Here is a 15,398-nt window from a genome sequence, read left to right as displayed (position 1 = left end):
CTGAGCAGTTGTTAAAAAGAAATGAATGGGTCTGAAAGTGCTGGGTTAAGAAGAATCTCTAAAAAACAGCAAGACACAGAACAGGAAGTATAGTATGAGTTCATTTATTTAAATATATTCTCCAACCACCACCTTCAAGCCTTTATTTATCAAATCTCCCTTCCCTGTACCAGGTTAGCAATCTATTAGAGCCTTTGCTTTGCACTCTGTCTAGGATATTGAAACTCTGGTCCAACTCAATTTAAATTCCAAGCTCTTTGCATCTTCAAAATACATATAGCACACATATCTACCAGGCTTGTCATTTTAATTCATTTATTTCTCACTACAGCCCTCTGAAGTAGGTACTATGACTACCATCCCTGTTCTACAGATGAGGAAATTGTGGTAGAGAGGTTAAATGATTTCCCTAAAGTCACACAGACCACAAATGGTAGAGCGAGAGTCTATAGCTCCAGAATCTATGCTCTTAACCACTCTGTTATGTCACCCTAGCCTCAGAGGACTCTGAATGGGACCTTTCTTGTTGCAGGCTTTTGCAGGCACATTAACTAGATATATGAGAATTAATTTAGCCAGTCTCCTAGTGAGGGACAGATAGCTTCCTGTCCTGAGCTATCACAAACAAGGCTGCAGTGAACTTCTTTGGTCGGGTGGGTGTTCTATGCACCAGGGCAGACATTTCAGTAGGGTAGATTCAGAGAAGTACAATTACCCAGCAGTCAAAGGGTAGATTTAAATTCAGTTAGCTATTCCTGCTACCTGCTGCTGTTAGAAACCACCCAGAAACTCAGTGCCTAAAAACCACCATTATCTTTTATTTGTGATTTTGTAGGCCAGGAACTCAGGAAGGATTCTGCCTGGCTGGTTCACCTTGGATTCTCTTCCAAGTTGGCTTTGTCACATGACTAGGCCTCGGTGCTCCTTGACCTCTCTCTCTCTCTACGTGCTGTCATATGCTCTGGAGTTTGGGCTTCTCCCAATGTAGTGATGTCAGGTAATCGGGGTCAGGTAAGTGGAACCTGCTGGGCAAGGTAAGTGGATACAATAGGAACTAGGACAGTGTCACTTTTGCTGTATTTTATTTGTCAGAAAACTCACAGACCAGCCCAAATTCCAGGGAAGGGGACACAGACCCCCACCTCTCTGTGGAGCAAGTGTCAAAGAATTTATGGCCACCTTTACTCCAACCACAATACCTATTTCCAGATTGCTCTCAAAATATTGGTCAGTTTACATCCCCACCAACAATGTGGGATCTGCTTTACCCCAGGCCCTCACCAACACTGTATATTTAAAAACATTTTAATTGGTGCCAATCTGGCCATTGAGCCATTGAAAATGATATTTCATTTTTATTTCATTATGCATGTCTTTAATTATGAGCGAAGGGGTGCGTGTTTTCATGTATTTACTGCTCATGTAAAATTTTCTTTCCTTCTGAATTGTCTGTTTATGTACTTTGTCCATTTTAAAATTCAGTGACCTTTTTATTTTCATATTGATTTCTAACATGAGTATGTCAAGGAAACTAGCTCTGTATCTGACATTATGTTACAAATAGTTTTGCCAGGGTGCAGTCTTTTGACTTTGCTTTTTGAAAATAAAATTATTTTTATGTGTTCAAATTATTGATCTTTTACTTTTAAGACTTCTGGGTTTTGTGTGGTGTGTTCCTTTCCTTTTGCAGAAGTTTCCAACTAGTTTCAAACGTTTATTTTTCCAGAGGAAGATTAATATCATTTTCTAAGGCTCCTACTCTCAATGCTATGGGTGTTTGGGGTTGAAATAGCTTTTAGTTGAAAGACCCCCTTACAGAAAATGCACACTTTACAATTGGAGGGCAGGGCTGGACTCACCTTGTTTTGAGTCTTCTCTGTAGGACATCAAGGCTTACTGAGGGTGTGGCAATGCCATCTCAGGGAGGCCCCAGCACTGCTGGCACCCGTAGGGGAGGGAGCCCAAGAGCCCAGCAAGAGCAGCCCTGGGGTCAGGCAGTCCCTCCCAGCCCCTGGCAACCTGAGGCCTGGCCACGGGAGGCCTAGAACACAGCCCCAAGCCTACAATTGCTGGACCTCCATTGCAGGGTGAGTTCAGGTCTCCTTGAAGGAAACGTTCCTTGGAGGCCCAGGAGAAGGGCCAGATATGCCCTCAAAGAGCTGATGCATGAGGTAGATTTCACAGAGCAGCACCTTGTTCAAAAGACCCAACACAGTAAGGCCTTTGCCAAGGACAGTCCTTCTGGTCTCAATGTCACAGCCCTGGGGAGAGGAACCCCAGGTGTGGGAGGTTGCTCAGAGCACAGGCTTCCAGGCTGGCCTCCTCTACCCAGCCAGTCTCCGCTGGCTTCCCTCTGATCCCGGAGCCCCAGACAGCAGCATCCGCCCACTGATCTTCCCTAGTTAGGGGCTCCAAGGACCCAAAGGCTCTCCCAGTGGTGCCCAGGGAGACTGGGTGGGCACTCATTTATTCAGGGATCATTTATTGAGTGTCTGCTATGTGCCAGTCAGTGTTCTTAGGATACAGCAGAGAACAAAAGAGATCAAAATGTCTGCCCTCCTGAAGCTTACAGACAATAAACATAACCATAGCAAATATGTAAATGTGTTAGGAGATAAGTGACATGGAAGGCACTGGAGCAGGGTAAGAAGACTTGGGGCAGGAGTGGCTGAGAAAGCAACACTGCTGGGGAACATCTGTTTGCGGTCCAGTCTGGTTCACCAATGCAGAGCCATGCCCGAGAGCCAGGAAGGAGGGGAGGATGGCTTAGTCCTCTGGCTCCTCCTTGTGGGGCCATAGCTCCTGCCAGGCGGCCCTCTCCCACCGTGCTCTCCTTCCTGATGCCAGCAGCCACTTCTTTCCCTGCCCCTCAGGCCTGGGAGTAGCAAAGGCGCCCCATGCTCTTAGGCCTGGGCACTGCACACTCCCTTGGGGGTTCTTCACCTTCCATCCACATCTTTGTGAATAGTCCTCGAATAATCCTAATTTGAGTCTGTATTCTGATGGAATACTGAGAAATGCAGTGGCACTTGAGCAAGCTGGAATGCAGTCAGGTGGTTTGCAAATACCCAAGGAAGGAGCATTCTGGGAACCGCTGTGCAAAGGCCTGGAGATCAGAGGGTATGCCCGGCCTTTTTAAAGACAAGCAAGAAAGTGGAAGTGGCTGGAGCAGAGAGAGGGGGAGAGGAGTAGGAAGGAGAATCGAAGAGGCGAATGCTGTGAGGCACAGCCGCTGGGAGGCCGAAGGAAGGAGAGATGTGACCCGTAACACTATTGCTGAGGCTTCTAGTTGAGAACAGCCTGCGGAGGTCAAGCGTGGAAGCTGGGGGGCCAGTGAGGGAGCTGTTGCAGTGTCCTGGGGGAGAGAGAGCGGTGGCTTAGATGGCAGGAGGAAAGGAACGCGCTGACCGGATTTGCTAACAGGTTGAATGTGCGTATGAGAGAAAGGAGGCCGGAGTACATCAAGGTCTCTGGCCTGTTGGGTTTAGCTGGGCTACCAGGTGTCTTGTGGCTTTCCTGCATCCATCCAGCCTGGCCTTCGTATCCGGTCCCTCTGGGTGCTGTGTGCATGTGTGTCCAGGCCTCAGGGCTGGGCACTGCAGACCCGTGTCTTCTCTGGCATGCCTACAGGCCGATAGGAGGAGTCCTATAGCAAGTCACAGTCCCTCTGCCAGGGGCTGTCTCTCTGCTGGCCCTTGGTCCAGGGCCAGGAATGGATTCTGCCCCTGGGGTCCTGGGAAGGGAAGCTAAGCCAGATGCCAAGAGGCAGCCCCAGTGGGTTCACCGTTGCCGTTCAGGGACCTGCTTTCGGGAGCACTCCCGGGCCCATGCTCTTCAGCCTGGGTCCTGCGAGTACCCTAATGTGATCACTCACTCCACTGCCTTACTCTGTGAGGGCATCTGAGGCCACAAGTGAAGAGCTTGCTCAGGGCGGGCCCAACCCTTCCCCGGGGCCCTTGGCAGGCTTGGCCCCTCCTGTTGGACATGGCCTTTTGGAATCCCGAGTGGGAGGGCCTCCTCCCACGGCATCCTGTGGGGTTGCTTGGCCGGACTCCCACTGCCCAAGCCCCTGAACTCAGGCTACAAGTGCCTCCTGGGCCAGCCGGCCTGGCCTCCCTGATAACAGCACCACCAGACAGCACTCTCCCTGGGCCAGCCCCGCACTGAGCTCCCCACACACCTGTCCCCATAGGCCTGCGGGGGTCCATCCCATACAGAGCACTGGGAGTGAGCGGTTGCTGGGGTGCACACTCTGCCACTCATCTGCACGTGACCTGGGGCAGTCACTTAACTCTCTAAGCCTCTATTTCCTCAGCTGACCTCATGGTGTCCTTTGCACGCTAGAGGCCCTTGTGAGTACTGTGTGAATAAGTAACGACATGCTGTTTGCTTAACACAGTGCCTAACCCATGGTGCGTACTCGGTAAAAGTCAGCTATTTAAATCATCCCCATCTCCAGATGAGGCCGCTGTGGCTCAGAGAGGAAAGGAACTTGTCCAAAGCCACAGGGCTGAGAAACAGTAGGCGCAGGGTCCCCTGTGCCCTGACCGGTCAGTCTATCACCACCCTCTCCCACCACTCCCTGCATTTGTCCCCTTCTTTTCTGACTCTGTGACACCAACACAGGGTAGGTGTCAGCCCACAAGGGACTCAATGGAGGAGCCAGGAGCTTACGCCCTGAGAACCTCCCCAGGGGAGGAGACACTCCTGTCAGCATGTGAGAGGCAAAGATGAGTACACACAGAGCCTCAGCCCACCAGGGGCCGTGCGGCCTGCAGCTGGGAGCCGTGGCACTCTAGGGCAGCATCCCTCCATACACAGAGGATCCAGGAAACTGCCAGGGAGGGGTGACACCTGGATTCCTGGGCCACAGCCAGCTCGCTGAACCATACAGGTCACAGGAAATAGTGACCACACAATCTGAATTTTAAAAGGCAATCCTAATTTCAAACTCCTGTCCTGTTGTTGTAATAAGGCATCAAGTGCTCCAAAGAATTCAATGTTGTGGCACCTAAATGACCTCTCACTGCCCGATGGGCCACAAAAATCCCTGTCATTTCACATGTCCTGAGGTCGACTTGGGAAAATAAGATCTCCATTATGCCAGACACACAGAGGCCAGCTGCCCCAAGGCTCAGGGCTACCCCCTCCTGCTTCCAGAACGATCCTAACCCCAGTGCCAGGCACTGTAAGTCTGGTGGGGCCGTTCAAATCCTGAGAAAGCAGACTCTTGCACACTTCTTGTCCCCATGAAGGGCAAGGCCTGGTCTAGGTAACACCAAGGGGGCAGGTAGGGTGTCCCTGACCAGGGCTGCTGCCCTCCAATACAGTAGTTTTGCTCCTCAGCATGGCTGTGCAACCTTAGTGTTTTGCCACAGACCTAGGCAGGTCACACTGACTCCTGCCACGACTTTTGGTTTCAGTTTCTGAGAAGAGAAACAGGTTCTACTCTTTCCTCTACTGCCCTTCACACTCTCCCCCCTTCTCCCTTGCTTCTGTCCTTCCTTCCCTCTCCCACCCTGGTGGGAAATGGCCCCCGGGGCCCCTGGGTCTGTGAAAAGGGGTAAGGAAAAGAAGGTTGGGGATAGAGAAGTGAGGAGACTTGCCAGAGACTTAGCTCCATTTTCAGAGCTGGGCAGCCACCACATATGCAAATTGTATGCTGCACAACTCTAGAGGACACAGTCACCTTGATGTCACCAAAATTTGTATAGTTATTAGCACATTTTTCAGGCAGATAGAAGTGTCCTGGGAAGAAGACTCTTTTCCTGAATTTTCTGAAGTGCTTCAAGTGGGATGAAGGGACTGAGTGTATTTTGGCTCTGATCCCCCTGAAAACCCGAGCTATCCCATCCCACGGGCCAGCCCCTCAAGGCCTTGCACTGTAACTCACGTGTCCCCCATTGCTCAACTTCACAGTTGCGCTACAGCCCCGATGAGAGACCCTGGTTCAGAAGAGGCTGGCCAGCCACCTGCAGGGCCATTCCTTTCTGGGCCTCAGTGTCCCCATCTGTAATATGTGGAGTGAACAAAACATCTCAGATTTAACATCTGAGTCATGCTTAGGGTGCCTGGGGGGCAGACAAGTTACAGTTGCGTTTGGCCTCAGGGTCCCATTTACTGTGGAGGAAGGTTATTGTTCCCCTGACTGAAAGCAGGGCTCAGAGAGATTGTTTTGTTGTGGGATAATGGTGGGGGCCCCATGAGGTCACCCAGAGGGGCTGTGTGACCTGGAGCAGGTCCTCTAACCTCTTTAAACCTCTGTTTCCTCCCCCATGACAGAAGGGTGATAAAACTCACCTTGCAGGTGGCTGTGAGGATCAGTGGGAATACTGGACGTAAAGGCAGCACTGTCCCGAAGGAGGTGCTCACAGAGGGGCACAGGAAAGGGGCCCTGCCAGGCCTGAAGTTCTGATGGAGGCTGAGCCCTTGGACCACAGCAACCCTTCAACTCAGGCTTCAGGACAGGAAACCTACCTGGTTTCCTCTGGGCCTGACAGACCACCCCCTGTCCTTCCTCCCTCTGTGGGCTATTTGCCCCCCTTTGCATGACCATACTTCCGGGAGAATGCCTGGGGCCTGCACAGCTCTGCAGGAACCCTAAGGAGCCCAAACCCCTTAGCCTGGCATGCAAGGCCCTCCCTTCTGCCTGCCCCAACTGCACCTGCCCCTCCCCAGCCACCTTGAGCTACCTGACACCCACAAAGAAGCCATGTACTGACGTACCCCCATACCTTTGCCTATGCTGTAGCCCTTCTATGTCACATGTCCTTCCTTCTCCCTGCCCCACCAGACAGTGAAATCCTGCTTATTGTTTAGGGCCCAGCTCAAGTGTCACCTTCTCAGGGAAGCCTTTCCCTGTGCTTTTAGTAAAAAAAAATAATCACCTTCTTCCTATTGGCCCCGTCATCCCAGAGCTCACAGTCAGGAGGGCTGTGGGGCTGAGTCAGTCAGTCCCCGCAGAGCCTCGGTGCCCTCCTCTATAACATGGAGGCAGATCACCTATACTTAAGCGGGTTGGGGGTTCGGAGTTGTAAGAATTCAATAAAAGGACATGTAAATCCCCTAAACACAGTGTGGGCACACAGTCTATGCCCGATACACCCTAGTTGAAACTTAAATTCCAGCCAGCCAATACTACAGGGAGTGAAATCCTTTTCATCCTTTTATCCCAGTTCTTTTCCTTGGGTCCTCAGGTTCCCACCCAGGGGCACTGCCAGCCCACAGCCCACCTGGCAGCCATGATTGATGGGCTTGGAGCCCAGTGACTGATCTAGTCCTTTTGCCGTCAGTTGCCCGTGGCACTATCCACTGTGGGGCCCCTACCTGGGGAAGGCAGAGGCCAGGAGTAATTTTTTGAAGTAGGTATGATTTCGGTGGGCAGCCTAGTGTAAGCCTGGGCAGCCTGACCATCCCACTGATGACTCACATGTACTCCCCACCCTTCCCCGTCAGGAAGCATAATCATAGTTGTGCTACATAAAAATAGCTTCAGTTCACAGATACATGAACACCAGGCCTTTTCACTGAGGGAAGAGGAAGGCCATTTCCCCACATGTATTCCCCGCAGCCAGTCTTCACAAGCGGGTCCTCTGGGGTGGAGTCTTAATACTTCTCAGTGGATGGCTTCAGCAGCTGCTTCCTCCCCGGCCTTGATGCAGGCGGCTTTTTGCTGCTTAACAACCAGCTTCTCACATTTGCTCATTCATCCATCACACCAGAGATGTGAGGCAGAGGAGCAGAGATAATTGTACCCATTTTGCAGGTGCAGAAACCCAAACCAAGGGAAGGGAGATGACTTGCCCAAGACCACAGAGTGAGCTGGTGGTAGAGCTGAGTTATGGGCACCTGACCTCTCCTATAGTGTTCTTTCTGTTTCGGCCTACACTTTCCGCCTTGGAAAATGCTGTGGCCACAGCCAGGGCAAAAGAAAAAGGGGAGGAGAGAAAGGTTCGACAGAGCACAGATTTGAGGAGCAAGATATTCATGCAACAAACATTTGTCAAGCTACTATGTGCCAGGCACCATGCGAGACATTAGGGGTATAGCAGGTTGCAAAAAAGAGGCCCACTTCCTATTCCCATGGGCTGTACAGTTTAACAGAATGAGAGCTAACATTCACTGAGCATGTTCTTAATGTCAGATGGTTTTCAAAGCACTTCTACATGGAGTATATAATTTGATTCTCACCAACATCCCCATAAGGTAGCTTACTGGACATTTGTGATTCCTCTTGGCCACCTAACATCTGAAAGCCCTTCCTATGTGTGGGGCATTCTCCACTCATGAGTATAGCCCAACTTCCACGACTGAGGTATGCCGGATACCATTTCCCAGCCTCCCTTGCAACTAAAGCTGGGCATGTGACCAGGCCTGGCCAATCAACACGAGCACCCCCAACGGTGGCAGGTAGTGACTGTACAGCTCCATCATGGCAGTCAGTTAAGGAAGTAACCACAGGAGCCCCATCTGGCTTCCAGAGGCACCAGCGCCGTGCGTAAGGGCAGAGTCTGCTGGTGGAACCAGAGTCTGCGACCAGTGTTGGTAGCTAGAGCTGTCCCTCCAGCTCTGCAGAGAGATTGACCATTGCTCCTTAGCTAATGGAGAATGGAGAAATACTGTTCTGCCTGCAAGTGGGGATCCCTGCTGCTTCCCCCATGGGAAGTGGGTTGGGTGGGCAGAACCTGGAAATGCAGGGAGGCAGGAGTAAGGGAGATTATCTCTGAGGCCTTCCAGCCCGTGCCCAGTGGCCTGGGCTAGGGTGGAGGTGGACCCCGGGTAGTCTCAGAAGCTTCCACCTCCTGGCTACAGAATCATCCCTGCCTGAATCCTTGAGAGTCCCTTCCTGTTCTCAGGCTGTCTCTCTTTTCCTACCCACTCTCCTCTCCCTCCCACTTGTCCAGTCCTGGTTCTAGCGCCATGACCTCTGCCTGGAGGCCTGTAACAGCTCCTCTTTGGTCCCCTCTGCTTCAGCTTTGCCCCCCTGGATCCACTCACTACTATATTTCTTCCTGGCGTCAGAGTGAGCCTTTGAAACACAGGACTGATAGAGTCACATTACTCCTTAAGCGCCTGCCAGAATATCCTGGCATCCAAATGTCTTTGCCTGGCACGCAAAGCTCTTCCCACCCCCCTGACTATGCACATCAACCCTCCATCCCCATCTCAGATCTCTGACCACACACCTGTCTCTCCAGTCACCCCCCTACTCCATTGTCCCTGTGCTCTGACCTGTACGTTCTTGCACTAACTTTGCTTATGCTGTTCCCCCTTCTAGGAATGCCCTTCCCACTTTCTCTCTAGTAAAATTTCATTCATTCTTAAAGCAGCTTCAAATGCCAACTCCTCCATGGAGCTTCCTTCAACTCCACCTAAACTCCCAGTAATATTCTTGTTCTTTATTTTGTGTTCTATATTGTCTGAGAGAAGTTCCGTGGATTTCGTGGGTATACGAGGTGCTGCTGACTGAATCAGCTACTTTGGCATGAGGAAGGATGTGTCTGTGAAACCAGGAACCTAGGCTCTTGGTCAAACAGACCTGTATTCAAATGTAATTTTTATCCTTTATATGCAGGGCCACTGTGGGCAAATTCGTAAACCTCTCCAAGGCCCATTTCTTCAGGCTCACTGGGCCCCCAGGACAAATTGTTGGTTTCCCTGTTAGTCTGCCATGTGAACTCTGAGCAACCCCACCCCTTCAAATCTACCCCCCAACACCGCTAAGGAAATGGAAGGCAGGTCAGAGGGCACAAGGTGGAAGCCTCTGGCTGGGCATCTCCTGGCACCAGGGAGAATCGTACCACTGTGTCCCATCTGTGTGCCTAAATGCTTGTCTGTAAGAGCAGGTGGCTCTGTGTCTGTGCATGCAGCTGTGTGCAACAGGGGATAAATGTGTGTAAGTGGGGGAACATGTGTTTGTGTGTATGTGTATAGTGGTTGTGGTTTTCAACTCAGAGCAAAAAGCCCACACTTCCTGTTAAGAATCAATTAGAGCTGGAGGTGACTTGGTGATGGGGGAGTCTAGTAAACATAATGTTCCTAGTGTAATTCCAGATGAATGATAACAAAATAAAAAAAATAAAAAATAAAAAGAATCAATTAGAGCAATTTTTATAGATGCCCCAAATCTCCCTGGGATTGTCATCAGGGCTGGGGGAGGAAAGGTGGGAAGGCGGGGCAGGACTCCTAGGTTCATGTCCCACTGTGCTGCCAACTCACTGCATGACCCTAACCAAGTCACTGTACCTCTCTGGGCCTCGGTTTCCATTTCTGTAAAAGCAGGGGAGGGGATTAGACTAGGTGGTCTCTGAACCCCACCTCATTTAGGAGACCCAGACTGGGGTCCAGAGTACACCCTTCAGAGGGAGACAGTGTGCATAGTCCAGAGAGTCCATGAGGCAGGCCCCCAGCCCACACTGGTCTAACCTTTCCCAGACCATCCTTGGCAGCACCTTGACCTCCTTGTGTTTGTGTGGGGGAGGGGACAGGGAGGAGTTTCCAGGGGGGAAGAGCTTAGTGGCAGCCTGTCTCCCACTCAGATCGCAACTTCCTCTCCACCCCCACCCCCGACTTGCCCTGCTCCCGCCCTTCCCCTGTCCTCAACCAGAAAGGAAACAAATGTATGTCCCTCAGTAGGACAAGTTAGGAGTCCCTGCCCCTCCCACCCCCTCATTTACAGTGGGGAGGGGCCCACAGGGCGGAGGCGGGGTTCTCAGTTGAAGTTGGCTCCCTCATTTTACCAATGAGAAAACCCACGTGCAGAGAGAGCCAGTGACTCGCTCAAGGCACACGAGGAGACAGTGGCAGTGCCAGGACTGAACCCAGCTTCCTGCAAGCCTTTCCGTATTATCAGACTGCCCCTCCATGAAGGAGGGGTCCTATCATTTCCACTGAGGGTAGCTCCCAAGGACAGGAGCTGACACTGCAGCACGGAGACCTGGGTGGGATGGCAGGAAGGACCTCCCCTGGGATTGGTAGACTTGGAAGGTGCCAAAGGAACACCCCCCCCCTCCCAGGCATGCCCGCACAGTAGGATAGCCCGGAATGCAGGAGCTCCTTCTGGTTAAGAATAAGGCTGGAGAGACCAGGCTTCCTGCCTGAATTATCCTGCAGGATTCCATAAAGAGGAGGAAAGCTACCATGGCCAGGCCCCATGTTCAGCACTCACACCCATGCCCGTGACAGTTGTGGGAGTGAGGACCCTCATTTTGCAGATGAGGAAACTGTAGCCCAGAGAAGTTAAGTGACTTTCCCAAGGTCAAACAGCTAGAAAGTGGTAAGATCTATGTGGTATGACCCCCATATCTTTGTTGTTTCCACTAAATAATTTCCCATGGACCAAAAGGTCAATTTAAAAACCTGGTCCATAAGGTGAGTTTAGATGATATGTAGGTGAGCTGTTTTTTTTTCTAAACAACATCTTGATTCAAATGTAAATCAGGAAAAAATTAATCAGCTCATCAAACTCATGATTTCACAAATATTATTGTTTGGAACTAGGCTGGGGTTTTTTTTTTTATTTAAAAAAAAATTTTACCTTTTGACCCCCTTCACCTATTTCTCCCACCCCCAACTCTCTGCCTCTGGAAACCACCAATCTGTTCTCTGTATCTATAAACTTGGCTGTGTGTGTGTTTAGATTCCACACATAAGTGAAATCATATGGTATTTGTCTTTTTTCTGTCTGACTTATTTTATTTACTTTATTTTTTTATAAAGGTATCATTTATATATAATCTTATGAAGATTTCACATGAGCAACATTGTGGTTACTACATTCACCCATATTATCAAGCGCCCCCGAGACACCCATTGCAGTCACTGTCCATCAGCGTAGTAAGATGCTATAGAGTCACTACTTGTCTTTTCTGTGCTATACTGCCTTCCCTGTGCCCCCCACAGTATGTGTGCTAATCATAATGCCCCTTAATCCCTTTCTCCCTCCCTCCCCCACCCCTTTCCTGTTGGTAACCTCTAGTCCCTGCTTGGAATCTGTGAGTCTGCTGCTGTTTAGTTCCTTCAGTTTTGCTCTGTTGTTATACTCCACAAATTAGGGAAATCATTTGGTACTTGTCTTTCTCTGCCTGACTTATTTCCCCAAGCATAATACCCTCTAGCTCCGTCCATATTGTCACAGATTTCATTATTTTTTTGCTGCTGAATAATATTCCATTGTTTATATGTACTACAGTTTATCCATTCATCCATCAGTGAACACTTAGGTTGTTTCCATATCTTGGTTATTGTAAATAATACTGCAATGAAAATGGGGGTGCAGATGTCTTTTTGAGTTGGTGTTTTCATTTTCTTTAGATAAATACCCAGAAGTGGAACTGCTGGATCATATGGTACTTCTATTTTTAATTTTTTGAGGAACACCCATACTGTTTCACATAGTGACTGCACTAATTTACATTCCTACCAACAGTGTAGGAGGGTTCCCTTTTCTCCACATCCTTGCCAATACTTGTGATTTCTTGTCTTTTTGGGGATAGCCATTTTAACTGGTGTGAGGTAATATCTTGTTGTGGTTTTGATTTGCATTTTCCTGATGATTAGTGATGTGGAGCATCTTTTCATGTGCCTGTTGGACCTCTGTATGTCTTCTTTGGAAAAGCCATTTTTTAGTTGGATTGTTTGGGGGTTTTTGCTATTGAGTTGTATGAGTTCTTTATATATTTTGGATATTAACCCCTTATCAAATATATTATTTACAATTATTTTTTTCCTGTTCAATAGGTTGCCTTTTGCTTTGTTGGTGGTATCCTTTGCTATGCAGGTTTTTAGTTTGATATAGTCCCACTTGTTTATATTTGCTTTTGTTGCTTTTACTTTTGGTGTCAGATTTAAAAAAAAAATCATTGCCAATACCTATGTCAAGAAGCTTACTGTCTGTGTTTTCTGCTATGAGTTTCATGCTTTCATCTCTTATGTTCGAGTCTATAACCCATTTTAAGTTTATTTCTGTATATGGTGTAAGATAGTGGTCCAGCTTCATTCTTTTGCATGAAGCTGCCCAGTTTTCCCACCACTGTTGATTGAAGAAACTGTCTTTTCCCCATTGTATGTTCTTGGCTCCTTTTTCATAGATTAATTAACCACACATGCATTGGGTTTATTTCTGGACTTTCTAATCAGTTCTATTGATCTGTGTGTCTGTTTTAATGCCAGTACCATACTGTTTTAATCACCTTAGCTCTGCAATAGAGTTTGAAATCAGGGAGCATGATGCTTCCAAGCTTTGTTCTTCTTGCTCTAGGCTAAGTTTTTAAAGAAATTGATTCAAAGAAAGATATTAAATGGAAAGTTTAGGTAACAAAAATCTGGAAAATGGTAAATGAATGGCTGGAGCTTTAGAAACGCTTGAAACCACCTGGCCATAGGCAGTGAATGCTGGCCTCTGTCTGGCCACCATGGTCAGCAAACAGCAGATGACTCCAGAGTGTGGCACCTCATCTGGTCCTTTGGGCCAGGCAGCTCTGGGCTCAGGTGTGGGTGTGGAGGGAGCAGTTGATTGTGGGTAACGCCAGCCCCAGGGATATGTGGGATGGAGAAGAGTGAGGGCCGAGCTGCTGGCCTCAGGTAGGGAGGTGCCAGGACAAAGGGCAGGCTGTGGGGGCTCAGAAGTGTGAGATGCAGCCCCTGGGCACCTGATGGCAGCCCTGGTGAGAGGCTGAAGCACTCCACTGGGCCCACCCTGTGTGGGAACCCATTCCCCTCTCAGTTTTAGGTCCTCATTTTGGGTCACAGTTCCTACTCTCCTCTGTCCATATCAGTTTCAGCCTTGCTCATTGTCTGAGAAGCCATCCGGACAGAAGGGAGAGTCCGGGCCTCTGAGGAGGCAGTTCTACTCCTGGGCGCCCCCCCCCCATGGGTCTCCAGGCCTGGCTGAGGGAGCCAGTTCCATGCAGCTGAACATCAGGCCTGGCAACCCGCCGGCCTCCGGGGCCCTGGGGACGGGGAGAGGATGCACAGCCCAGCGAGGGCCTGGCCACCTGCCCCTGCAGTCTGGGATCAGCCCCACAGGGGCAGGCCACCGGGGAGATCTAGTGTGTTCACACCGAGGCCTGACACAGAAGAGCCCCTGGGACAGCTTCTTCCCTGTCAGTAGGAAGCCTAGTCACTCACTCAGGATTTGAATCCTGAACGATCATGATCATATTCATCAATAAACACGTTTAAGATGTTTCTCCCAAAAGCTCTGGGCCATGTGCTCACACAGGTTTTTACTGAATCTTCCCAACAGCACTGGGGGGTAGATCCTGTTATTATCCCCACTTAATAAATGGTAATCTGAGTCGTCTTCCCAAGTCCCAGTGTAGGGCAGGGAAGCACCAGGATTCAATCTGATTCTGAACCTGGGCTGTTTCCCCCATTCCTGTGAAAGGAGATCTTACCTCCCAAAAAGAAAGTCATTCAACCTAGACTTGATCACCAGTTTAAATACAAAGACTGCAGGAAAAAAACCATCCTTGAAGCTTTATCAGTTTCCTATACCTTAGTGTGAGTGAGTTGATGATGATTGTGACCTTGTATCATAAGGGTTTTCTCACTTACCATCTCATTTAGCCCATGCCAACAAAAGCAGGTATGCTGCCCATCTTACAGCCGAGGGAAGTCCTGCGATGTCTTGGCCAGCACTTCAGCCAGCCCCTCTTTTGGATCCACCATTCCATCCACACCACCTCCTCTTTCTCAGGACCTTTCTCCCCGAGCATGTCTGATAGGACAATGGGAGCCAGCGTGAGGACCCGGGGCCTCAGAGAGGGTGGGTGGTGAAGGGGAGAAGTGGGCTGTAAGGAGAGAACAGAGACCATCTGGACAGTCACAGGCCATCCTGATTTTGAACCTCACATCTTTGTTGGGCTTCCAGAGCTGCGTGCAGGAATGTAGGGGCTGCCCCTCATGAAAGCAGTACAGCTGTCTTGCATCCTCTCCCTGCAAGTCCTCCACCACCAGCGTCTTTTCTAGCTAATTTCTTTAATCATTCCTCATAGGACATTGCCTAATTATGGTGAGCGTACATGTGTATGAAGAAAAACATGCAGAGGACTCAAGATTGCTTTCAGTTCAGTTAAACAATGCAAATGTTTGTTTTAGGGAAAGATTTTTCTGCTTATAGACTGACTGGAGTACCGTGGCCTGCTCACTGTCCAGTGATGATGGAGAGTTGAATTTCACTTGATGAAGAAAAATAACCAGATGACCATTCAGTTTTCTGATGTAACTGGAAAACAGTCTTTAAAAAAATCAGGATCCATTTTTCTTATGTGGGTATCTCCCCAAATACTGCAGGACAGGCCTGGGTCAGGGGCTCCCCACCTTCATGTGCATATGTACCATCATCTCCTTTGTCATCTGGTGAAGCCTATAGACCCCTTCTCAGAAGGATGTTCTTA

General features: G+C 49.5%; 1 protein-coding gene across 1 annotated transcript in view; it reads right to left on the bottom strand.

Moving 5' to 3' along the window:
* ANKDD1A (ankyrin repeat and death domain containing 1A) overlaps positions 1-1,887 on the bottom strand; it is a 43,870-nt gene extending 41,983 nt beyond the window's left edge. The window contains 1 exon segment of the mRNA XM_073212245.1: positions 1,860-1,887. Within this exon segment, the coding sequence (XP_073068346.1) occupies positions 1,860-1,887 (28 nt within the window).
* Positions 1,888-15,398: the final 13,511 nt, after the last annotated feature.

The sequence above is a fragment of the Manis javanica genome, chromosome 8 (assembly GCF_040802235.1).
Source record: "Manis javanica isolate MJ-LG chromosome 8, MJ_LKY, whole genome shotgun sequence".
Taxonomy (NCBI): domain Eukaryota; kingdom Metazoa; phylum Chordata; class Mammalia; order Pholidota; family Manidae; genus Manis; species Manis javanica.
This window is presented reverse-complemented; position numbering and strand designations above follow the sequence as displayed.